A 26,489-nucleotide genomic window follows, 5' to 3' on the forward strand; every position below is an offset into this window, starting at 1 on the left:
AAGTGTGACAACACATTTCAGGCTGCACCACCTGCAGATGCTGCCAAATTCAGGGGCTCCCCTGTGAGTCCTGGGAAAGCAGGAGCTAGAGGAAAGCCCATGCTCCCTGATCCCATGCATCTGGTCATCGGAGGCCACCTGGAGGAACACGGCTGTGGGGAGGGTTGGCAATAGGGGGGCACTTGAAACCCAAATCCTGGCAGCCAGTCCCTGACATGCTTTTCAAGAGCAGCTCTTTGGGGCCCGTTGTGCCTGGCTGTGCAGCACACAGAGCATGGCCAGCTCTCCTGGAGCTCTGGACTATCAGAATGACAGTCAAAAGGACGGGCAGCCAAAACATCCCCGAGGAGCCTGGCGAGGTTTGATCTCAGTGTGTCGGGACGAGGACTGGAACTGGGTAATAACACACTGACAGATGAAACCCTCAGAAGGGGCCACGTGCAGCTGTCCACCTCAGTCCCTCAATTTGCCTGCTGACACAAAGAGCTGGGTTCCAGCTGAGGTGTGGAGAGGGCTGAGGCAAAGGGTGCCTGGATACCAAACATGATTTTGCAAACAAGCTCAGGGCAAGTGGAGACCAGCCAATATGTACATGAGGCAAGTCCCAGACTCCTAGCAGGAAGGAAGATGATGAAGTTCCTTGCTGCTTAAATTTTACTGAGAGCCATATTCCTTCACTAAACTCACTGCCAGGGAGCTGGCATTTCTGCTGTAAAACTCCTTGAGCTGGGTCAAAGCGGCTGGGCTTTGGGAGCAGGTAGAGGGATTCCTCTTACTTCAGTATCTGCAGAAAGGAGAACACTTGGACCAGGGACAATGGGGATCGTCAAAAGATACCTGCCCTCCCCCTCTGAAAGTCAGAGCATCTCCTTTGCATGGGAATGCTTGAGTTTCAAGATCTCTCTCACCTACCTTCTCATTTTCAGGGAGTCTGTGTCCTTACATGTCTTCTTTGGCAAGGGCTGAAATGAGAGGAACAGAAGGAGAGCTATGAAACATGCTGGAAATATTCTTGATTCTGATCAGAAACAGCACATTGGAAGTTATTCACAGTAGACTCTGTCCTTGCAAGCATAATTTCGACATCACAGTGGTCTTGGCAAGGACAATCTGAAGTCCAGAAAGGTGAACTTTGGAGCTCTCCATCAGTGGTTACAAGATTCTCTTTTCAGTTATGCCTGTGTTTTCCCTACACAATCTCTGACAGGTAGAGAAAACAAGTTATTACAGCTATTTTGCAGACAAAGAACCAAACCTAAGAGTAACTAAATGTCTTGCCTTAGGTTAACCGAGCCATCTGTGGAATTAGAGAAAATGTACAGAGTTCTTGATGTTGCCCAAGTCACTAAACCTTCTTTCCTCTAATCAAACCTGCCTGAGTCCTGACAAATGTCTGCACAGGCACGTATTTTTCAAAATGTTTTTTTACTCTGTTCAAATTTATAGAGAAATTCCAGGTAAAACATAAGCAGAAGTTGCCTGAATTCAACTCTCCTGGCATAAATTCCCCCGATGGCAGTCTGATTTTAACTCCCATCTGTACTGTCGCGCCCCTACCCACAGGCATGAGTCACACTGAGCAATAAATAACAGCTAAATCCTTCTTCTGCCTCGACAGGTGATGCTGAGGATTTTCTCTCTGCGTACACATGGGGTATAGTGCTACAGCCTGATGATGTATTGTGGCTATTAATTTGGGGAGATGAAGCTTTTTCATCATTAATGTCCAACCTGAATGCAGGAATTTATTAGTGTGTTTGGGAAGGAAATGCAGAACCTTCTCACTGCTATGAAGTGCTGAGTCTAATTGGGGTTTTTTTGTTTGTTTGTTTTTCTTCTTTTTACTGGCTCAAGGCAACATTTCTCGACTTTCTGAGACCAGTACTGTTATGCCTTTTTCTCCCCCTACCTTTCTGACCTTCACCATCCCCTGCCTTGTCCCGCCTCCTTTCCTGTATCACAAGCTCTGCTGTTGCTTTCTCTCATTCTTTGGCTCCTACAGCATCTTCTCTTTGTTTCAGTCTTTTCCTCCTTTCCTTCTCTATTCCACAGAGGCACAAACATCATTTCAGAAGACTGTGAGACAGCAAATGCCCCATGGCACAGCTGAAAGCCACATGACTTTGGGTTGTCAGGATACTGGCCAACTTAAGGCTCTGTGTAAATGAGCTGCTCTTGCAGAGACCTATCCTAAAGTCTCCTGCAGGGACACAAAAGGAATGAGGGAGGCTTAGGAAAAACCACTGCCAGGCAACCCAACTTTCCATAATGTTAAGGGGCTGATTACATGTGCTCAAATTATCCATTCCTCTCTGCTGCAGGTGCAAAAATACTGCTGGGTGCTCTTCTGAGTCTAAATCCTTCATGAGTATAAAACAAAAGTGTAAATGTAGAGTTGTTGTCTGTAAGGTTGCTGTTAAGTCGACACCAACATATTCCAGGCCCTATGGCAACTTTTTATGACTTTCCTCAAGATGCTGGTTTCAAAAGTAGGTTGTTCAAAGATCTGAGAATCTGGGATATTTAAGGTACAGCTAAGACAGGCTTTGCAAATTGCCTCCTTACAGAAGAAGACATCACTTTATGGGTAGGTTTTGTGATATATGTGGGGCACATAGTGAATTTGATAGCTGGACAATGGAATCTGTTGAATGATCATGGTTGCTTACAAGGTTCAGGTCTCCTCAGTAGAATTTCATATTAAAAAAAAAAGGTTAAACTAATCAAAATGCTGTGAACATGAATGGAGCAAAAGCAATTGCTCCAGTATTTTCCCTGCCACTTAACCTTGAAAGGAGTCTCTTTAAATCTGCTTCTGCTTGCACTTGTATTTCTCCACAGGCAAGGTGATAATGAACAGTGCATTTGCAATTTTGAAAGCCCTTGAGGCCACAATACAATTGTATTGGAGGTCTTATGCAGAAAGGAAAGAGGCTGGATTTGGTTTGAGAACCAGCCCTTTTATCTGATCTCATAATAACCGTGCCCCTTTAGGCTTGATCACTGGGCAGCCCCGAAGGGAAGCACAGGGATCAATCTTATTAAAGGGCATGATGGAAGCATAAGGTTGGCTGTGTCTGTGACAGGCTGTAGGGGATTTCTGGGAACGAGCGAGAATTCTGGCATGGCCAGTGCATTTGTACACTTCCCTGGAGCTGGCGAGCAGCTGTCTCAAGAGACTGATGCCTGAGCATCCTGGGCTGGGAAAGAGCTGTTCCTGATGGCAGGAGTGGTTTCCAGCCTGTGGAAATGTCTTTACTAGAGTTCTTTCTCAACACACTCCAGTACCATGGAAAACAGGAGATAACAATCCTGCAAAGGCTGCTGTGAGGTGCGGTAAATTGTTTTGTCTCCATTAGTGGGGAGGCTGGTTGGTCCCCCAGTGATGGGAAGGTGATCATGGGCAATAATGGATGGGCTTTTATCAGTACCACAGCCACCTTCCATCTGAGATTGGGGATTATGAGACTTCCTGGCCACAGCAGTGTGGGAGCACTGGGCAAGGGGTCATTCTGTGGCACAACACTCTGAAGACACTGGCTGCATGGATCCAGAGGGAGCAAGGCAAAAAAGAGGAAAGGACAAGAGCAGGGAGAGCTGGGGGAAAACAGAGCAGACCTTGAGGCTGCTCTGTTAGGTAGAGGCAGGAAAAAGAAGGAAAGAAGTAATTAATAGGATACTTGCTCAAATAAAATCCCTCCTGAAAGAAAGCAGTACTTAGAAATCAGGGGTTTTTTCTGCTTTCATGACTCTGTCACTGGAGCAAATCTATTCATCACAGCCATGTATTAACGAATTAGTTAATTAAGCAGCTCATTATTTAATAACTCAGGTTGCAAGTGTGATGAAATAAAAATCCCCTTTGTAGCCAGAGGCACGTCTTTGCCAATAAGCTAAGCAGTTTATAGTTAATCAGGGATGTTTGCTGTCTGACACAGGCAGAATCTGCTGAATTGCAAGCAGTTTATTTCCAAGGTTATTCCTTACACTCCTCTCTGGGAGCTTGTCAGGGCCTCAAGTAAGGTTAAACCTAATAAGCTGTCCAAGGGCAAACACACGTAGAAATGCTCAAATTCATGAAAGGGCACCAGGGCACTGTTGTTTCTGAATAAACATCCAATTTCCTATTGGTTTATGCTGCCAGGTGCAATGCTGATAGCAAGACTGGCTTATTAATAAGCAGTAAAGCCTCAAAGATTCTAGCTTGTTATGATATTTAAAAAGACAAACAAATGGCAAAAACATGTGCTGGTTGTTTGTCTCTGATATGGCTCCCCCAGGTGATTTTGGGAAAACTTCTTTATTTCCATCTGCACTGGGACACCTCTAAGTATTACTTGATGTCCAGGCCGGGGTTTGTGCCTCAGCTCCACATTAAGGAAAATGTTTGTGGGGCAGCAAAGCTCACCTTTATCTTGGTCATCATGTGGAGGATAGCTGGGTTTGAAGATGGGAATAAATCCTTACCTTGCTGGTCCACAGGGGCCCCTGGAATGTGGGGGACAGCACACAGCATTTCCATTTCAATGCTCAGATACATTTCTAGCCCCTCTCTGCCTCAAGTCTTGATGTGCAAAACAAACCTGAGAACCTTTCCCAGCCTTTGATGGGACTTGTGATCACTGTATGCTGCTTAGGTACTGTGGTAACGGGAGAGGAGGAGCCGAGGAAACAGATATCTAGAAGATGTTTAGAGACCATGAGTGATTTCTCAGCTAGAAAATTGTTAATCTCAGTAAGATGGCCAAATTCCAGTTCAAGCATATGCATTTCTAAGTTTTCTTTGGGTGAATTATCATTTCCACATAACTCTGGCACATAAGAGCAGACACTCCTCTCCCACCAGCCCTCCTGCTGTGATTCTCCTCCATCCTCCATGGTTTTGTTCTTTTCCCCTTCACCACCTCCCTTCTGACTAAGCTCGCGGCTGCAACTTCTCCCCGCGTTTGCTCCTTGAAGCAAGTCTGTTCATTATTTATTAGCTACCATACTCTTACACCATCTGTCTCAATTCATTATCCATATTCAGCTTGTCAAATTGACCTTTTATGGCCTTTCTCTGGAATCCTAATGTGTAGTCTGTCCCTCCTTACATAGATACGTGTTGCTAAGCTGTTGCTTTCCAACTCCTACAGTTAAGCATTCCTCTCTGTATCTATCTCATGAACACCCAGCTTGCTAGTCTGTGCCCCTAACTTCAGAAAAGCTGTTTATTCGGCTTGGCTGATGCTTGTTCCCTGTTTCATCTGCTGCATGTTTGCTGTGCCAGCTTGCTTTAGCACTTACTGTCTTAGATATGACCTTTAAAGCGTCTGCACCAACAGAGTATCAGACTTTAAGATATAATCTCCCTCTAACAATCTGGGAGACTTTCTGTCCCTCAGTTCATAACACAACATAGTGGAATACAAGGTGAATTCAGCCCACAGCCACTTTGCTGTGAGAGTCACCACCACCACCACACAAGGCAATGGCATTGGAGTGTACAATGTGCTGGAAACATGAAATCTCCCCCAGTGGGATGGGTGAGAATGAAAAAATGTAAAGGCATTGGAGCAGTGCACCAGATTCTTACTCAGCATAAATCAGGACAGTTCAATCAAACAACTGGACTATTTGTGTTCATACCCTGTCCATCTCTGCTTCCAAATCCAAGGGCTGCTGTAAATGCTTCAGCTTCAAGCACAATAGTTTCTCCTCACAGAACGTTGTGTAACACAGGACTGTGGGATCAAATAATGCAGTAAGTATTTTCTCCCGGTGGAACAAACATACACCATGTGCACCTGCCCAGAAATGTGTAAAACCCACCACAGATCAATAGAGATTATCCAGAAACGGTGGGAGGACTTCAGTTCAATTGACTTTGTAGCAGAGAATTTTGAACTAAAATGCTTTCTCTAAATAATTAATCAGGTCTGCTGGTAACACACTAAATTACTCCAGCCCTGGTTTCCCTGCATTTCTTGATATATCAGGACTGCATCAGCACTATCTTTTCCAGCCTACAGTGTGGGAACAGTGAATAAATGGGTCCTGTCCCAGAGACCCCCGCAGCATCTCTGAGCAAATCAATGTTTTTCACACTGCACAGAGGACTTTTACCCTATATGTCCTACCTGTGCTGTGGGGGAGCAATCAGTAGGTGCCATCTGTACTGCTGAAATTCAGTTCTTTGAACCAGATGATTTCAAGTCAATGACTATCAAATAGCTTTCTCTTCTTCCCAGAATCTGTGGCACACATAGCTTGCTTAACAAGCTCCGTGGAGAGTTTTTGAACCTGTGTTACATATCTATCAAATAATTTCTTAATAATAAAAAAGGTTTCAGGAGAACTTTTTTCTTAGTTTTCACTTAATACAGTGCTCTCCTCTGAAGCTACAACAAAAGACACCTCTTTTTCCACGGTTCAGAGGAAATTCTTTTTAAAGGTAGGCTCTGCTACAGACTTTGATTTTTAAATCTGTTGTTGCCTAGACCCAGTTAGCCTCCTGTGTTTGCAGCCACAGTTGATTGTTGTAGCCATTAACACATAATTTTACACCTGAGAAACATATATTGGCATGCCCTTCCATGTAATCTTGTTGTCTTTGATGGCAGAGTAGCTCCTTTTTGCTTCCAGCTACCATGTCACTGAGTAAGAGAACCAGAAAACTCCTATACCCTCCTTGATTTTTCTGAACAAGAGAAGAAAAGAGACCTCGGAAATTATACTGGATCTAATACTGCTCCAGTTGCAATGGGTTTTCAGCCTGGGACTGTGATATAGTCCTCCTTCAAGATTGCTTGATGACCATGGTTTCTTTTGGACATTAATTGCAAGGACTAATTTTGCATCTAGTCCTGTGACACTGAGAGGAATCAGATGGAAATTTTTTTCCTAATGATATATATAGTGTTCCTTTACCTGTCTAAAATCCTGTAAAAAATTACATCCTGAGGGCTGATCTGTATTTCAAAGAAAAGAGACCAGGTCTTCAGCTGATTAAATCTCACTGATTCTCTGCCAGATCTGAGAACATCCTCCTGGAAACTCCCCAGGGACTCACTGCTCTTCACCACCATTGACTAGGATATTTGATGGAAAGGCACTGTAAGGAAAGGGGCTGCTGAAGACCTGCAAGAGATGCAGTCTATTTTGATACAATCACCCCCCTAAAATAATGGTCAATCATTGGTTTGGTTTGGGTTTTTTTTGACTGAGTGATGTCCTCCACAGCCAAATCACTCTGAAAGTGTTTCAGAGTCCTATGCTCTGAGACTTTTCTGCTGTTATTTTGGCAGTGAAAGAGAGAAGCAAAAAGTCAAGCAAGAATTAATAAGGCTTAGGGCTGAGCTCTAACAGAGATGGCCCCAGATGCGTTTATAATCCTTGGATATGAAGGCAGGAGCAACTGTTACTACAAAGCATTTTTTTTCCACAGTTTGTGGATCAATAATATGTCAGGACTTCCATCTTTCCCTGGCCATTCCCCCTTTATTCTGAGCATAGTTTGAACCATTAATGCCTGTTCTTACTCCCTGACTTATGATTTCACTTGGTTTCTACCTTTTTGCATTTGAAGCCCCCTCACTTCCTTTTTCTACCTTCCCTCACATATAGATTCTCTTCAGATCCTGCTGCTTTTCCCTGTGCAGGATCCTTGCCAAAAGCCCAGCCTCACCATCTGTCCAGGAGAATGATGATATTGCTCCGCTCTCTTCTGGATGTTGAATTGTGTGGCTGCAGAAGCAATTTCAATGTTACCAAAAAACCCCAAAAGACCCCCCAACAATAATCAGAACCCTGTGGAAGAAAAACCCTCTTCTGCCGCTCAGAGGTCAGATACTTTTAGTCATGTGCATATAAATAGCAGGATTTCTTTTCCTATATTGTATTTCTCTATATTATCTTATTAAAGGTGCACCTGAGACAATTTTACATTCATGAGAGCATAATCAGAATTCCTGTTAAAATTTTTGCTGGTAAAAACATGCCATTTTTCCAAACCTGAATTATTTAGGGGGAAAAAAATCAGTTTCAATGAATATTTCTAATAAAAAATGGATCAAGCAGCTGACAGGATGGAGTTTCTTAAATGAAATATTTTGTTTCAGTTTGAAACAAATCTCCATGCACCTCCTTTTATTTTTTTTTCTTTAGATGCCAATGAAAAGGGCAACTTTGTACAGTATAAGATGAAGAATTTATAATGGACCTGATCTGAAAGCATTTTTTTTTTGTGAAATATGGGATTGCAGTCTAATTTTTTAGATTTAAAAATAAATGTTATTATTATTTATACTAGTTGCAAAGAGGGAAATTTTTGAAGTTCTCCTGAGGTAAAATAGCATTTTTCTTAGTTAAAAAAAAAAAAAGCTAGACTTCAAGTCTTTGTTGAAAACCTGAAAAGACCCAGGAGCACTTTTCCTGGTCCTCAGCTGTGAAGCTGGGAGCACAGAGACCTTTTTCCCCCAAATTCTGGTTTATTTAAGGTTTAAGCTTTTGGGGACACAAGTTGCCATCCATTCATATATTCATATAACCACAGCTTCAAGGGGTCTGCAATTCCCACCAGAAGAAAGCTGTGCTGTCCTAATGTGGAGCCTGGAGGGACACAGAGATGCCAAGAGGCCAAGGGACAGAGCCCAGGATGCTCAGCCTGCAGCACTTCCCTCTAGCAGCACAGTAATCACTCCTTGCCACAGTGCTCAGCCTGTCTGATAACGCTGGTGTCATTGCTGGCTGCCTGAAATCCGGGATGCTGCTCCCCTGGGAGCTGTGATTTGTTAGGCACCTCAAAAATCGGTCCTTTCATGTGTACAAACAGATCAATTACTTGCAACCTCATTAGGAATCTGAGATTGGAACTTCACAGAACCCTATCTACATAATCATCTTTCTCCTGTCAGTGAGGAAAATTTATTCTCAGGAATTTTTTTACCATCAGCTTTGTAAGTGCAGAATGTCCTTATGGTCACTGTGGGATCTGGGCACCTTCCCATTGCTGTCAGCAGAAAGCAGCTCTGGGGGTGAGGATGTTTTGCAGGAGGAGTCGTCCTTCAGGCAGAATATTAAACTGCTCTGCCATCTGTTTTACAGGGAGTATGCTGGTGAATGCTAAAGATCCCTTGAAAGCATTTCTATGGTGTCCCGTCCTTCTCCTTCTCCTTAGTGTTCAAATAACCTCTCCTTCCTGCTGTTGATTTTGAGTGTTGTCCCTTCCTGAGCATGCAGAGAGAAAGGCCCTGGGCAGCAGCTCCCAGCCTTGGCTCTGTCCCTGCTGGATCCACATCACGGACGTGCATTATCCATTTACGTGTGTGCACCCACGGCTCGTGTTCCCACGAAGCAACAACCTCGCTCTCTTTGCTCTTCCAGAAACTCCATCATGCCCCCAGGTGCAATATTTCACAAGAAAACCCTTCTCATAGCTGCCCTGCTCACTAATTCCACATGATTTCTGTTCTCTGCTAGAACTCAGCTCTCTGACAAGCCCTGGCTTCTCTTCATTTAGTACCAGGCACAAGAAACTCACCCTTCTCTGTACCCCCTCCAAGCTCTGCTACCCTCCAGCCCCCAGTTTATGACCTCAGCATGCCAGACTTACCTATACACCCTCTCATAGATGCAAATGCAGGTGTTAATCTGCTTTTTTTAAGCATCCCATTTCCTAGAGAAGATACTGTTTCTATTATGAGGATATCTAAGATTTTAAGTTACTATTTTAAATTGCAGAGCTCAAATGACTGAATTCCTGGCTAAGTAAGCAATCTCTAACTAAAGAGCTAAAGAGTACAAGAGAATAGCAAGGTGTATTTTAAAGAAAGGAGGAAAGGAACTGAATTCCAACATATTCCCAGTTTCTGTGTCCAACACTCAGTTTATTGGGCTGGGGAGTTTTGGGGAGACTCAGAATGAGGATTTCCTGCTTCGCCTTCCTGCCCCTGCAGACTCTGCCTTATGGAGCCTGACGTTTGTTGTGGGTTTAAACCTCACTTGTTTGTCTCAGAAAGGGAACTGGCAGTTTAAAAGGGTCGAGGGTTGCAATTGGAATAATTTAGATTGGAAAAGGACTCTAAGATCATTAAGTCCAACCACTGATGCAGCAGTGCCAAGCCCACCGCTAAACCATGTCCCCATCTAGATGTCTTCGAAATACCTCCAGGGATGGTGACTCCACCACTGCCCCGGGCAGCCTGTTCCAATGCTTGACAACACTTTTGATGATGCAATTTTCCTAATATCCTGTCTGAAACTTCCCTGGCACAACTTGAGGCCGTTTCCTGCTGTGCTGTTGCTTGTTATCTGGGAGAAGAGACTGACACCCACCCTGCTACAATAGGCTTGGTGTGATGTGTATATTTGTCTCAAGCTCTCATGCAGCACTGTGAAGGGTAATTATAGCAATCCAAGCCTGCCGTCTTTATGACACATCATGATTTCGCATCTAAATGCTAAATGGGGCTGTTAATGAGTGAGTGCAGCTCAGCTTGAGTGAAAGGGTGTTAAAGAATCAGGTCTGGAGTGAATCAGCCTGTGCATATGTGGCAACGAAAGAAAACAAGTGGTGTGAAATATGAAAAGTGTAGCATTCTGAATATATAGTCTGCCTCTCTGCACTGCCCCTTCTCCTAGGGTGATCCCAGAAAACATCCATCCTACAAACTGAATGGGAACCCAGTCACTGTTTTTTGCCATGACCTTTTCTCTGAATTACATGTTCTTCCCCACGCAGGTGACGGTCACCGTCTGTGAGACTCATCAGCTCATGTCATTATTTCTTAGGCTGCCCAAGATGTGATTCCATCTTGTAAATGCCAATCTTTGTGTGTCAGTGAAAGAGCACGGATGCTTCAATAGGTCTTTTCTAAGTTTGTGATCTTTGATCCTGTTGTTTTGGGAGGCAAAGAGCCCAGCTTTAAGCCTCAGCAGCTTTCAAATAGAGAACAAAAAGATTTCCAGCACTTGGTCTTCAAGAACATACTTTTACCTTTTGAAAAGAGAGATAGGGTCTGTGGAGACTCAGAGTCTGATCACTTCTGCTATTGATCATTAGTGTTATTGTTACTTCGTTTCCTAAAATGAGTTTTCAATCCAGTTCTGTAGCAACCCGAAAGGGACAAACACAGTGAGGTCACTGCTGTTCCTGCTCCAACATTTGAGGTTGCTTTGAAGCATGACCTGCCAGCAGATGATTCTTAAAGACTTCCAAAGCAAAGCCTAATGTTCTTTTGCACATATTGTTCTTTTGATTTTTCTCTTTAAAGAAAAGGCTCTTTCCCCTACTTTTCAAAAGAAAATATGTCTCTGTGGAACTACATTTTACTGCCTTGGAGAACATGATGTTCAGTCATGACACAAATCTTTGTGTAATCAAGAAAGTTGCTTCAGGACTGGGAGGTTCTGAGACTCTAAAGTACTCTTGGACTTTTTTTAACCATTAAAGGTATCATTCCAGCATTGAAACAAGAGCTGTAGAACTCACTTAAGTGCTTCTGATGGCTGTCAGAGGTATTAACTCCCCTGCACATTATCAGCTCTGGTGCCAATGCAAATACTTCTCTTTACTGCTCCCTGCACTGTAGACTCCTGATCATTATAACCTGATCAGAATGCCTTTGGGATTTTTTGAATTTTTTTTGCTATTACTTTATCGATCACTCTTTTTTGAGCCCTGGAACAATGCCCTGTTTCCTTTTTCACTTGATGCAAAATGTATGGTGTGATTCAGCATGAAGAAAGGGAAGAGGAAAACATGTTGAATGTAGTGACAAATAGCAGAGGGGCAGAGAAAAGGAAGAAGCTCTGGCAGGCTCTGCAGAGGCTGTGTTGTAATTGTGGGCCACAAATATACAGGTAGATAAGCAGAAATGCAGAGGAAGCTTGTATAAAGTTCCTTGGAGCAGCTCCATGAACAGAACAGGCAAGGCATGGCCAATAATCTGTGCAGAGAAGTCAAAGCCTCTACTCCTTCCTTACCCTGAGCACTTGGGCTGCCAGAAAAATCACAGTGTTTGCAGCAGGAGTGAAGCCCTTCTGAGCATTTTATTACAGAGTGCTACTGAATGTCTTCTCTGAAGTCATTTTAGCTGCATATAGCACTGTTATTTACAGTGTGTGCTTTTGCGTGTGCTTCTATAGGTCAACTGACTGTGTAGGTAACAACGCCCACGTAGCCACAGGCTTGTGCCTGCCCATGTCAATCCATAGCTCATTTACACTTTATTTAGGCAAGTAGCTCAAAGCTTAAAGCAAAATCCACGTTCTGTGCTTGCCTACGCTGTGCTGGCTGCTCTGGCGTGACTCCACTCCCTTTCCCATGTGCTTCTCCTTCCAAACTCTGTGTCTGCAGCTGTGTGAGGCAGGGGAATGCTGGAGAGCCAGCTGGCTGGAAACTGCCTGGAAAATAATGGAAATCAGGTGTCCAGAAGGAGTATATGTTTAAATGTGTCTTGACTTTCCTTGGTTTTCCCTACAGACAGCAGTGATTCTGTATTAGCTTTGTTTTTTGCTCTCTGTAAAAATTATCCCCTTTTGATGTTTAGATATGGGGAGAACAGAGCTTGGTGTGACTTTTGGTGACTTTATCTTGGCAGACGCTGTGTGCCAGTTGTACATCTGGCATACAGATGGAGAGACACTAGGGAAAAAAGAAGCCAATAAATAAAATTAATTTTAGGATTTGGATGAAAAAGAAAACCAAGGTCATATTTTGTCTCATTATGATGTTAGCCAGTTGTAGGGACCAGGGAGGAGTGTGCTCTGTGGAGATGGATGGAAACATATTTAGCAACCTGAGAGCTCTGTTGGATCAACGCAGCCCAGTGCTGTTCTGCTCTCTGTGGAAAGCAGGACCACATATGGGAGGCAGGACTTCCAGGAATGACAGAAATTAGGACCACATGGTACTTTACATTCTACTTTGGGTTCCCACTGAACTTGGTACATTTTAATGCTCTGTTTTTTTCTGAGGCTTTGGGTTTTGATGATGCAAAAACATTCCTCCGTTGCCATATTTTTTCAGAGGAAAAGCATGTATTCAAAATGCTGGGCATTAAACTCAGCGCATGTGTACTTGCAAGCTTACTGCTGTTTCATTGCTATTGTTTCCTCCTTCTCAGGACATGACCTTCAGCACCACAATGAATCAGGAAAAACCTGTCAAATCGTCCTAGCTCCCCGGCTGTGCAATTTGCTGTTCCCTCGCCGTTCCCCAGACAGCAGCTTTTCTCACCCAAAGCACAGAAGCCAGCAAGTCACAAATGACAGCTGAAAAGTGAAGCATTACCAAAAGCTGCATGAGACTCTGTCAAAGAGAACCTTTATATATAATTCTCCTTCTGAGCCTGGGAAGCTTTGCATCCCATCAGTTCCAGAGAACGGAGAGAAGATATGTTCAAGTAACCAACACCAGAAATTGTGCAAATCCATACACGTTTTAGCATATCTACACAGTGACCTACAGCATTTAGAATTCTCCATTCAGAATGGATGATGGATATAGAAACACAAACCAGGTCTCAGATGACTACAGGTACCAGGATGGCAACTATGATGCACACAATGACGGCTACTACCGGGGCAGGGATGAGCCCGTGCAGGAAGAGGATGCCCAGAGTGATGTTACAGAAGGCCACGATGAGGATGATGAGGTCTATGAGGGGGAGTACCAAGGGATCCCACACCCAGATGACATTAAAGAAAAGCAGAAGAAGCGAGCCCCTGCTGTGGATGATGAGTACAGAGACCGTGCTGACCTTATGGCCGAGAGGATGGAGGACGAGGAGCAACTCGCCCACCAGTACGAGAACATCATTGAGGAGTGTGGCCACGGACGCTTCCAGTGGACTCTCTTCTTTGTTTTAGGGTTGGCACTGATGGCAGATGGGGTGGAGGTGTTTGTGGTTGGATTTGTTCTTCCCAGTGCTGAGAAGGATATGTGCTTGTCCAGTTCCAACAAAGGGATGTTGGGTAAGTGCCGCTGGCAAACAGCTCTTCTAATGCAGTGAGCAGCAGCTGGGACACCTTTTCCTAGTGACCAGCTGATATCAGGATCTTCTGATGACTTTCTTCTTGTGTTGTATGTCATGTATAGTCATGCCTGGGTGGCTCTGACTCAGGAGGTGTTCACATGCTGATGAGAGGCAGCTCCCCAAAAGCAGCAGAATTTTACCAGAATGTGCTGTGGCCCCAGTGCTGGTCACTGTGGGCTGGATCTGGTCAAGGCAGCTCACAATCTGCAGGTCCACAGGGCAAAAATCAAAGGGGTGTTCAAGGATAAATAAGTGAAAATTTAAAGGTGGATCTAGTGACTCAAAATTCAAAGCTGTTAGAAACTCCAGGTTTCAAAGCTGTTAGAAACTCCCTTTTCTTCAGCCCAAAGTCCCAACCGACAAATCAGCTGTGCAGTCAGTTCCTTCTGCCTGCTAACTTCTCAGTTTGCTCATATGTCCTGGATCAGATGTAGTCAATGGAGGTTTTCTTTTAAGGTCTGTGGAATGCAATTAAAGTGCAGCATGCAGATTTAAGCTGAGGCTACTGGGCAACATCCCTTTTGCATCACTATCTACATGTCCCTGAGGTCAAAATACAAGGCTTAGTTATTGGGAGTGAGACTGGGAAGAAAGGTTTGGATGAACAATTTTTTCCCTTGAACAATAGGCAAGCCAAATTCCATCAGCCAAAGACAGCAAAGCCTCCCAGATCTCCAAGAATCAGGACAGGATCCAGCATGGCCCACAGTGAGAGCCAGCCATGCAATAGGACAGAGCATCTGGAAGGGAAATAAAGCAGCTCTTGGAATAACTGCTAGAGGAGGAAGAGCGTGTGTCTTGATGGACACGTACTGGGATTGCAGGGAGTCATCAGGGGCTGTAGGTCATACCAGTTATGCTGGCCCAGAAGCCCTGCTTGATGCAATGTAAGTGCAGATTTGGGATTAAACCCCAGCCCTTGACTTCATTCTATTTCCATTATTTTCATGTGGCAAACACAAAAGATAGTTATCCCTATATAAACCTCTCCTCTTGGTGTACTAAGGTCATATTCATTTTTCTGTTTCTCCCTTTTTTCTTTGAACTTGAGGATTGGGATGTTTCTTTCTACAGTTAGCCAGCTTTGTACTTACTTTTGTGCCTTAAAGAGTTTAGTAACATTTTTGCTTCACAAACCCCTTGAAAATTCTAGCTCGAAATATCTCCAGTCAGATATCTAAAAGCAAACCCCTCACAATGAGATCTTGATTTCAAAGGGACTTTGGAATTCACCAGCTCCCTGTGGGACACAAGGCTTGGTGTCTTTTCAGTGATGAGACCTTTTTTGAAAAGCAGGTCATTTATTTTGGTGACTCTATGAAAGCTGAGATTTTCTGAAACTCTGACCCCATAAATATCTGCCTCTGTAGAGCTCAAGCTCTGGCAGGCTCCTGAATGAGAAAACTTCAAATGTCACAAGGAAATCTATCTTTGAAGTATTTCTGACCCAACCACAGGTAAAAATGAACACGAATTCTCCCCAGAGAGCTCGCTCTGCTTTTTCCAGCTCAGTATTTGCAAGGCTGAAAGTTCAGGGTGCTCTGATAAGCTCTGAATAAGCAAGGAGACATTTGGGTCCATATCCAATCCCAGCTCCAGCCTCCTGCGCACTAACAGAACTAATCTGGGACTGCTAATGAGGGGAAGAGAGCTCTTCTTGCTGCCTTTCCTGCCCACTTTCAAACACAGCTTGTGAGAACCTGGCTTTGCAGAACAATTTCTCCTGTCCTTAGCTTGTTTGTTTGGGGGACCTGCTGTCAAAGCTTATATTCACACTATTTCATGACTTCATTATGAGGGGAAGAACAGAATTTTCCTAAAAACAATAAAAGCTGGTTCATCTTAGTTTGGGACAGGGAGGAGAATGTGTATTTATGGTAGCATTCAGTTGTTAGTGACTGATAGTGTACATGGGGCAGGTCTCTGATTCAGTCTGTCTTACTTGTCAAACACCCTTTCTTGTCTGCTGTGCATTTCTCTGCTGCTGGATCTGAGGTTTGTGAGATGACTCTTTGTGAACATGAATGAAGCACGTCTTGGAAAGCCTTACATTGCACAGCAGTGCTCTGATGTGGGTAATGAGTACCCAAGGCATCAAGAAGAGAGAGTGTAACGAGCCTGGGGTGGGTAGGGGACTGCTGGAGGGCATAGGAAGGGAACAGTGGAAGTCTCTGAGGCTGGAGAGGGGAAGGAGACCTTTCTGCCATATGAAGGGTGGCAGCTGCAGAGACGAGGGTATTGTAGGCTTGCTAGGCAGCAAGGCAGTGCAGGGACATGAGGTGTGCGTGCAGCCCTGCCTCCAGCACAGCAAGAAGGTTTCACCTCTTTTCTGAGCAGCTGTGGCATAAGGACAGCAGATATCAGCTTCTCGAGAGGAAAGCTGAGGAAGTGCTGCTGATGGAGACAAGAACATAATCATCAAAATCTTTCTTAGAATAGCTTCACCATCCACCTGCAACTAGGAAGAAAGGTATCTTCCACAAAGCTCAGAGCCTCCAAGACAAGCTCATGTCCCCCTTTGAATCCATTCCCTCAGTAATCTATGGCAGTGCACATTGATCAGGGTTCAGTTACTTTTAGGGGTTGATTTGGTGGCAATCAAAGAGCCTTCACCTCAATTTCTACTGTGCAGTGACAGTCTTGCATGAGTGTGTCTGCACAGGATGAACTGGGGGGTGATTAGAGCAGGCACAGCTTTCCCTCAAGTTATCACAAAGTTTTAGGGAAGTGGGGATATTATCCACACGAGTTACTGCCCCTTGCCTTATCCCCATGTACCAATAAACACCTACAGATAAGCTCGTGTTTATTCCCAAGGAACCCATTATCTCCCCACATTTTTGCTAAGGAAACATAACCAGGTTTTCCCAGGTGCAGTTAAGGTCACTTCCAGGCAGCTGCTAACATTTAAACACGCAAGGTCTCAGCCACAACAAGAGAGGCCAGGAGGGAAAGACTGGGAAATAAGTCAGGTGAGTAATCAAACTCCAGCAGAAATAGGAAGGGACAAATAAGAGAGATAAAGCAAATGCCTCCTAAAGACCAATTTAATGAAGTTCAGCTTCTGTTAAAAGGACATTTTGCATTAAACACTCTGCATATTGCATATTTTTCCTCCCTTGGAAAGCAGTCATGGTAAAATATCAAGCAAATCATGGCCAAATTATGCAAAAATTGCAAATAAACAGATGCCCACAGTGTTTCATGAAATGTGTGAAATGGATATGACACATCTTAGAAAACGTTTACATTTCGTTCTGAAAATAAACATCTCACCATCAGATACAAATTAACAGCTATTTTAGCCCTAAATATCCCGAGTGGGACAAAATGCGTATTTGGAGTTTTTCAGTTATGAGAAATGCTATTTTAAAGATGATTTCAGTGGTATTACAAAAATAAAACCCAACGAAAAAAAGAAACAACGGTATACATATTTTAGCAGTTTGATTTAATCAACTTATAATACAAGTTGTTAAGAATAAGTTTGGCAACATGAAACAACATTATTTTTACATATTCATTTGATAGATCTGCTTTGCTGAGTTTTCATCAGCAGTAGTCAAAATAATAATTCAGTTCTTAAATTTACTGGAACAGAATATTCCTTGTCAGTATGATACAGCCTATTGGAAACGTTTTTTTTTTAAATTTGCTAAGGATAATCAAAAGAGTCATGAAATTTGTATTTTTATATTTGCTGAAAGGCACACAGTATCATTATTTGGAGAAATATCTTATAAATATATACCTTTACATGCTATAAATCACTTCTTAGAGGACTAAATATTACGTTTGCAAGCACAGAGCAGTAAGTACACAACAAGTGTAAAAGATAATGACGTAGTAATGTTTTAAACTTCTTCACATCCTGCATATAAAAAACTCAAGGCATGGTTTAAGCACCAGCCCTCCCAGATCCCAGAGCTGCAGTTGTGTTATTGTCATTTCACAGTTCACTAAACTGAGACTAGGAAATTTTTAAGAGCTTTGCCTGTAACTGTAAAACAGCTACACCAAGGCTGAGAATAAAGTTGCTTTTTCAGGCTCCCTTTTCCTTTTTATGATTTAATAATAATTTTTTTAAGGAGAATATCTTAATACAGACTCTTAACCTCACAATGTTGGATTAAAAAACTATAAAAAAAAAATCCTATAAGTAATTACGCTTTTATGTAGCAATTCAAGCTTGGCTGTTTGAGACAGGTTAAATAGGATGTGTAACATCCCTGCTTTTAGTTGTGTGAAGAGGATATTTTATTATCAGCTGAGATAAAATCTGGTCACAGCTTCTCATTGACCCGAATTCACCTGATATGACAGTAAATCCTAATCCCCTCTGCAGAGCTCAATGGCTTTTCTCCACTTCTTTTTTTTTTCTCTGCCTGAGCATGGACAAGCCCAGCCACGGCTCCCTTGCTCTGCCATGGGTATTTGCTGCCTCTTTTACTCCTCCACAGCCATGGACCCCCAACACAGCAGCCACTACACGCTGATGAGACCTACCCACGTCAGGCATGGATTCCTGGCTGCAAGTTTGCTCTTGGGCAGAAATGCTCAGCCCAAGTTGCAGCCCAAGGAGGATCAATACCTCGAGCAGTAGGGAAAAAAAAAAGGTGTTTTTGTGATTTGAGAACACCCCATGTTTTGTGCAGGTCTGATATGGGGATGAATGGCTGTGTCTCCATCGGTAAACACCGTGGGAATTTCATCTGGCGCGTTCCAGCACGAGGAGGTTTTCGTTGGACAGCAAAGGATTTGTTTGGCTTCCTCTGTTGAAATCTTTGCTTTAGCAGAGGGGTTGGGTGGGGAGAAACAGATGGTCCCACGAATATTGTGGTGCTGGACAAGTCCCATGGGGAGATGTGAAGCTGGCTGAGCGTAAACACCACCCACGCCCCGCTGGCAGCGCCGAGCCCGGCTGCGCATCACCTCACCCGTGCTGTGCCACAGCCCCGTGGGCTCACCCACCCACCCCAGCTCCAGCTGCACACCCCCCTCCATCCCTGCAGCCAGATTTGCCCAATATCCACACACAGATCTCCCAAAATGGAAAGCTGTCTTTCCTGAGACATTCCCTTCTCAGTGCCAGAGCCACTGGCTGTTGGAGAAGTCTCACTGCTTGTATTAATCAACAAGGAGAGTGCAACAGGACGAGCCTTTCCTTTGACTTCCATTTAAAAGGTCGAGTTGATTCATGGGGAAAGCACTGATAAGCCTACAAGGAAGAGCAGATTGAAAATTTCAGGAAGAAAGGAAAAAATGGCCACTGGCCCTCAGCTCATCCTCTGTCAAGACCCTCCCCTGTTCTGGGACATCACTAAGGCTCAAGAGAGTCAGGACTATCACTACTTTATTCCTCTCTTTCAATTACTTACAATTGGATCCTGTGCCTTGCCCCATCCATCTCTCAAATTGTCCAGACCTGACTCACGACATTTTGTTTGTGTCCATAAGGTGAATCCCTAACAGTTCCTACATCAGTAATAGTATTTGAATTTTGGTTTTATTACAGCTTGAATGCAAGATATATAAGGTCCTAATAATTTTCTGTTGTCCAAATGCTTTCCCTTTTCAAGAGCCTCTCTTTTTACCATAGGGCTGTGCTGGTAGTGGCCTGGGATTTGAAGGCAGGTAGGTGGTTTCCCATTCCTGTGGTTACTGGCTCCATGCAAACTATAGATAACCCTGGACCCAGGCAGCCTCCTCACCTCCCTGACAGCCCCAAGGACTCTGAGACTAATTCTTCTCAGTGAGATGTTTGGTTTTTATCTGCTCAAATTTTCTATTTATTCCACAAGTCTTTGTCCTGTCTCTAAAGGGATTATTTTTAAATGTGCCTCTTTATAAAGACCTTTAATCCCATTAACTAACAAAGAGAAAAATTCATGCTTGTGATTCAGATTTAGGTAAACCTTGAATTTTCTGGTTTTTTTTTTTTTTCTGAAACCCTTAGAAGTCTACTTTTAACTATACTGAAGGAGTAAAAATACAGTTTAGCACACACAGAGCCATATGCTGTATCTGCAGTATATTCCTTCTCTTATTCCTAGAACTTCAGCTTTTAACTTCAAATTCCTGTCTAACACAGAGCACACAACTTCAGTAAAGGCTAATAAATTTCTTAGTGTGAAAATGCTAAATATGTTACCTCTTTTCTAGTGGGAATAAGTCCAGTCAGTGGTCACATATTTTCCTTATAACTTCAGCAATGGATGATTCATAACCCAAAATTTATTCATAGAATTTCAGCTCTTTGGTTTTTCCACCACTTTTATGGGAGGTTATTGCAGACTTTCCCACAGGCATTCATTATACTCCAGGACTTGTGGAATAGTCTGCAAATAATGGCTTATTCAGAGTTGCCCTTAGCATTTCATCTGAGCACCTTATGTGTCAATTGGGAAGCTGATCCCTCCTAGCACAGTCTAAGTCTGTGTGGTTTGAAGCCAAGTTTAGAAGTCAAGATTCTGGTGCAGACCATTGTAATGTTGTACTGTAGAATATTTGATGGACAGAACTAACCCAGCAAAAGAAACACCATTTTGTGGTCACTTTTCTTGGTCCAATTCTCCTTAAAATTTGAGTTTCCTTGATATGAGCTGGATCTTTTTCAGAGGTAGCCACCATGACTGTGTTCTCTGGAAGATGGTCTCCCTGCAAAGAGGCTGTTTGAGTAACTATTTCACTCCTCTCTGGGTCCCTGGCACCTTGTCAGTCCAGGACACAGCAATATCTGCAACACAGACGTTGTTCTGCACCCTGGGTCCCAAGATCCATCAGCTGACAGAGTGTTCTACAGCAACTACCCCAAAATTTTAATTACATTGGCCAGAACATGCAGTCTTCACCAAAAAAAGACTTCTCCATGACAATGAAGTGTTCTGTTGATTTTGTTTCAACCCTGAAGCACATATTTTCATAACCAGGATCCTTTCCCTCAGAACCTGGCCAAGTAAACAGCCTCTGGTTGTCCCTGATACTTTCTTTACTACAGATTTTTATTGTTTTATATTTCTGGGGGAACACACATCAATTGATTTATCTGTAAAATGTATTTATCATATACAATAACTAATTAAAGCAACATCCTCTAGGTGAGCTTGTGACATTAGCAGCTCTGCTGTGATTTATGCTGCTCACTGTTTGATGGATCTTGTGTTGCAGAGCTACAATATACCCTTCCATCACAAGTTTGGGCTCCTTAGTCAGAATCTGCAGGGGTTTGCTTACAAAAGCAGCTCCACTTCTTGATGTTGAGTTTCAAGCACTGACACATTCCCTGGTGAGCCCACTCCTCTCCTGGCCAGAGAACAGGCTGCCCCTCATCAGTCACTGCACTAAAATACCAGCTAGAAGACAGTGACAATCTCCTCCACCTCCTCCTGACCTGGGATGTTTTCTGTTACTAAGAGGATTTGGATGAACATTTGCCATCCAGGGATTTTCTCTGGGGGGAAAAAAAAAAAAAAAAAAAAAAAAAAAAGAAGATAAAAAAATTAAGTTTGGCAGATCATTTTTCCTTCCTCATCAGGGTCTGGCATGCTGGCAGGGCTTGCTGTCAGATGGGTGTCTGTGATGCACCAGTGAGTAGATGCACGGCTCATCATCACTTCCTTCCGCTGGCTGCCATCAGATTTGCTCCATTACATGTGGCTCAGGAGCCAGGGGAAAAGCATTAAGCCATCCAGCACTGCGTTAAGGTCCTTCCTTCAGAAAGGTTTTGGACTGAAACTGTTTTTGCTTTGGCTCAGCCTTGTAATTTGTACTTCAGTGAACAAGCTGGAGGTCAAAGTTAATAGAAATAGAGACCCCAGACTCTGAGATGTGTTTGTATCTTCTCTTCAGATCAGAACCTGGAACCTTTGCACACCTTCAGATCCCCTCACCAGGACAGCTCAGATCAGGAGGGTAGGGCAGGGAGTGAAAGAATAGGCTGCACAGAGCCACATGCTCATGGTTGAGGTACAATTGGCAAAATCCTACTCCACAGTTCTGGTACAAAGGCTTTTAATAGACAAGAACAGATTTTTTACCTTTGACACAAAAATCCTGCCCATCAGACATCATGTGGATAGAAAAGAATCACTCACAGAGAGGTGACCCTACTGTGGAATAGGGAGATTTAAGAAATCCAAACTTTTCCACATCTGATCAATGTGAGACAGGTGTCCTTCAAATGCTGCAATGGATCTCTGCTGCATAGCTTTTAATTTAGTAATGCATTTTAAATCAAGTGCGGGCATTTGTAATCAAAAGGAAGACGGGATCAGCTGCCAGATAACTCTGCATTAGCCCTTAGCTGGCTTTGCTGGATGGCACAGAGCTGCCTTCAGCCACCAGACTGATTGTTTTGTTTAAACATTAATGAATTACAAAAACATTCATCTCCACCTTGTTTTCCAAGTGATGTGTTTGACAGAACAGATCCTGGGGAAGGCATTGGCTCTCAAGAGAAGACAAGCTTGGTTCAAGGTGAGGAATGAACCTCCAAAGAGTCAACCATGCCTGAAAAATGTTTCTTTTAGCTGTATTTCTTCAGCCAGTGAATAGGAGTGTTTCCTATTAAGAGAGTATATTTACTTGCTCAGCATCCAATGCCTTCACCCGGAGCCAGGGATGCAGGGAGCACTGCTGCTTTCCTTCAACCTCTGCTCAGCTGGGTCTTGAACCTGACATGTCCCCAGACTCCAAACATCCTCAAGCATCATTCTTTTCCTTCGAGAACTCCCTGAACTGCAAGTTCTGCTTTCCAGCAAGCAGATGTTCTCCATCTGGAAATAGCTCAGCTCATCTGGATTGCATCCAGCCATGGTCAGGCCCCATCAGGATCTCCACAGCAGGACTGTGCAGCCTATAGACACAGACTATAATCCTGTCAATGGGGTTTGATACGATGCAGGAGGTGTTCTTGGGAGCAGCCCTCTTGTGCCTCTGTGCTCCCTAGGAAAAACTGTGGTTGCAACCAATTTCTTCTGAACTACATCTGGAAAGTAGATAAAATAAACGAAAAAATATATTCCTGAACCTTTGAGCATTATCAACTAGTGCTATTTACACTGTTACCTACATAAAGGAAAAGGCAGTAAAATCTGTGGCCCTTCTGCAGCAGTGGCCTAGAAGAGCCAAGGACAGCTGTGTGTTCTCCAGGAGAGTAGCAGGCGCAAACTGAGCAGGGTACAGGGAGACTTCCTGGAGTGGAAACCCATTGTTGCCTATTCAGCCTGGCACTAGATGAGTCACTGAGACTGTCTTTTGAGGATCCCATAGTAGAAGATCTAGTGAAGTCAGGTTAAAAAGAAGAATCCATCTTTCTTAGGAATGTCAGAGAGATAACTCTACAGAGCAAACTGTCCAGACAAGCCTTAGATTCTCCCTTCTCAGATTTTCAGATCAGGACTGCACTCTTGAGTGAGCTGTCCTTTAGTTAGAGGCCAGATCTTGGCTCAGTAATGAAGGAAGTAGCTGAGCTACACGAGGTGAGTCTGGGTAACAGACAGATCCTTTCAGATACGGCCAGGAAAAGCAGGGAGTGAAAGAGATGAAACACTGCAAAGAGCTTTAGCTATGCTCCATCAGTCTCTCTGCTCTCACTGCTTTCCGAGCATAAACAGCAGCCTGACAGAGCCTCTCCCTACACATCCTCCATCCTGCTGCACTCAGGGGGGTAAGAGGAGTTAAGACATCAGACTTCTGTTGTATTGTTGGTGGCACACAGCTGGGACACGTGCATCCTAAGCTGCTTATGCCTGGCCATTGCCTACGTGCGGGGGATATGTGAGCAGCGAGGTTGGGAAGGAAAGATGTGGCTGGTCAAAGGAGGGTATGCCCATATTGTCTGAAGTGATGCAAGCCCTCAGGCACAAGATGGGAAAATCACTATCCTGCCAACGGACAGAGTTTCTGGTGTCTGAGATTTGGGGTGGGTAGGAGTATCTCTACTTTATTGCACACTATGCCAGGACAACATCAGCTGCCATATGGGCACTTTAAATCTGCTCCTACAATGCACACTATCTCCACGCTGTTAACAAGCTGACTGTCTCTCTCACTTCCAGGCTTGATAGTCTACTTAGGAATGATGGTGGGGGCTGTCTTGCTGGGCGGCCTTGCTGATAAACTGGGAAGAAAGCAATGCCTCATCATATCACTTGCAATCAATGCTGCCTTTGCGTTCCTCTCCTCCTTCGTCCAGGGATACGGATTCTTCCTCTTCTGCCGCCTTATCTCAGGCCTCGGGTGGGTACCTGCTGAATCTGCCCCCTGGCTTGGAGGAGCCCCAGCACAGCTGGGCAGTTTAGGCACGTGGGGTGGGACAAGGAAGGCTGCTCAGGAGATGCATCCCTGGTACCCAGCCAGGATGGCATTGCCATTTAGGACGTGTGGCTGTGTTACCTCACTCTTGATCCTTAGAGCTGTAGTGGTGGGAGAGTTTGGTCATTGATGTTCTTCTGGTACTGCCCAAATTGTGCAGAAATGTGGCTGAGACTGAAAAATGCCCACCTCCTGGGCGTCCAGTGAGACTGTCAACAGTTTCCATTGCCTGCCTGTATTTTGCCTCCCTAAAATGAGTGATCATGAAATAACAAGAGAAGATGTTTAAGTGAAGAGCAGGGTATTACTCAGGCTTTGTACAAACTGTACAGGAAATTCAGCTTTTAGAGCATGAGAAGGATCTTGTTCATCTTTGATGTCAAAGGCCAGTCCAGCCAAAGAGAGATTTGCATTTTTCCTCTAAGTCTCACCTCTGAGCAGCCCATCTGTGAGTGTGACCTTCCCTCATTAAAAATGCAATCCTAACCATAAAGACGTTGAAGAAGACTCTCATTTTTCCTATGTGCTGTTTTTTCTCCTCAGTATTGGAGGCACGCTCCCCATCGTGTTTGCCTATTTCTCTGAATTTCTGTCTCGTGAGAAGAGGGGGGAACACCTGAGCTGGCTTTGCATGTTCTGGATGATTGGTGGCATTTATGCTTCAGCAATGGCTTGGAGCATCATCCCACATTACGGTAATTTGTGCTTTTGACTTTCTGCACCACCACATTCCTGCACCACTATTACCGCCCCAAACCCCTGCACAGGTAGTGACATTTCTTACACAGCCCAGCATAAACACCACTGAAAAGAATAGATACCTGAAGTGCTCACAGGTCTCACAAACTGACTGCATGATTGACTGGCTGATGCTGCAGGTAGGACTGGATGGGGCTGCTTTCCATCCAAAGCCTCAAATACATGCCTTGAATTACACTGTTGGAGCCTGAGCTCTTAATCTAAATGTCAGCTCGTTTGAGGAAAAATGGACTGAGATTATATTGCAAAAATTGACCCAGTTATCAAAAACAAGCGACTTTAATCAGGGAATTACTGGATGCTGTGAATGATAGCAGTGAGGGCAGCACATGTACTTTCCCTTAGCCAAGTGTCCACACTGTCAGGGCTGTGTACCTGGTGACACATCTGCTCAGCATGGGAAGGGCTGAAGTCCCTTCTGACTTCACCTAAATGGATGCAGGAGTGGAATGGGTTCCCTGCCCTCAGCTGGAAGTGGGAATGAAAACGTAGATGGCTGTAAACTGAAATGTACTGTGCTCTGAGGAGCAGAAGTCTGCATGTCACGTGTTCCTTGTAACTCATGTATATAACCTAGGAAAACACCAAAAGCAAATATCTACTGGAAAAGATTAACTCCCCCAGTATGCAGTGACAGCAGCTGTTTGCAAAATCCTGTTTGAGGAAAGTAGGACAGTCCACAAAACCCATGAAGAAAACCACTAACATTAACCTGTCAATCCATTTTTAGCACATTTAAAGCACATTCACTATGAAGAAATATTCATGCTTTTGATTGATATGACAGAGATTGTTGGAAGGAAAAGGCAAACTTACTGCAGGGGTGTCAGGTAGAAATAATTCTATTATCTGCAACAACATTTGCTTTAAAAAGCCCTTAGATATTTACATTATAATTATTTTTCAGATGACTTTTTGATGTTGTATTTTTGTAGCTTCTTTTTTGATTTCCAAATTTCCACCTACTATTTTGGAACTTTGTGAAATCATCAGAACACCATGAATGGCTCAGATGAGACCTCTGCAAAACCCATTTCTCAATGATTTCCTTATTATGTGAATAAAAAATGTATAAAGAAAAAAAATGAATTAAACAGTCCTTATGAGATTTGAACCTAGGGAGAGTAAATGGAGCAATGTAAGAGAATGAGGTTGTACTTTCCAGTTCTTAGCAGGGCAATACCAGACTTGGTCAAACACCAGGAAAAAAGCAGGAGAGGGGGGACCTCAAATGCAGCATTAGGATTTTGATATTTCTAAATTTGAACCCCAGCTGAGGTTTTGTAGGTCTGGAAAAAAAATAAACTTGCTTTTCTTGCTCACTTCCGTGAAATACATATGTGATGTAGGAGATGGAAAGAAGCCCTCCCTAATGTTTGTCTCAGATCAGAGATTTAA

The 26,489-nt window shown here is 43.7% G+C and overlaps 1 protein-coding gene across 2 annotated transcripts in view; it reads left to right on the top strand.

Moving 5' to 3' along the window:
- Positions 1–26,489, top strand: part of SV2B (synaptic vesicle glycoprotein 2B) — a 59,321-nt gene that overhangs the window by 15,111 nt on the left and 17,721 nt on the right. For both annotated transcript variants that reach the window (XM_010391019.4, XM_019280995.3), the window contains exons 2-4: positions 13,107–13,956; positions 24,077–24,257; positions 24,876–25,027. In XM_010391019.4, coding sequence (XP_010389321.1) covers positions 13,473–13,956; positions 24,077–24,257; positions 24,876–25,027 — 817 coding nt within the window. In that variant the 5' untranslated portion in view covers positions 13,107–13,472. The remainder of the gene's footprint in view (positions 1–13,106; positions 13,957–24,076; positions 24,258–24,875; positions 25,028–26,489) is intronic.

This window comes from Corvus cornix, chromosome 10, assembly GCF_000738735.6.
Source record: "Corvus cornix cornix isolate S_Up_H32 chromosome 10, ASM73873v5, whole genome shotgun sequence".
Lineage (NCBI taxonomy): Eukaryota > Metazoa > Chordata > Aves > Passeriformes > Corvidae > Corvus > Corvus cornix.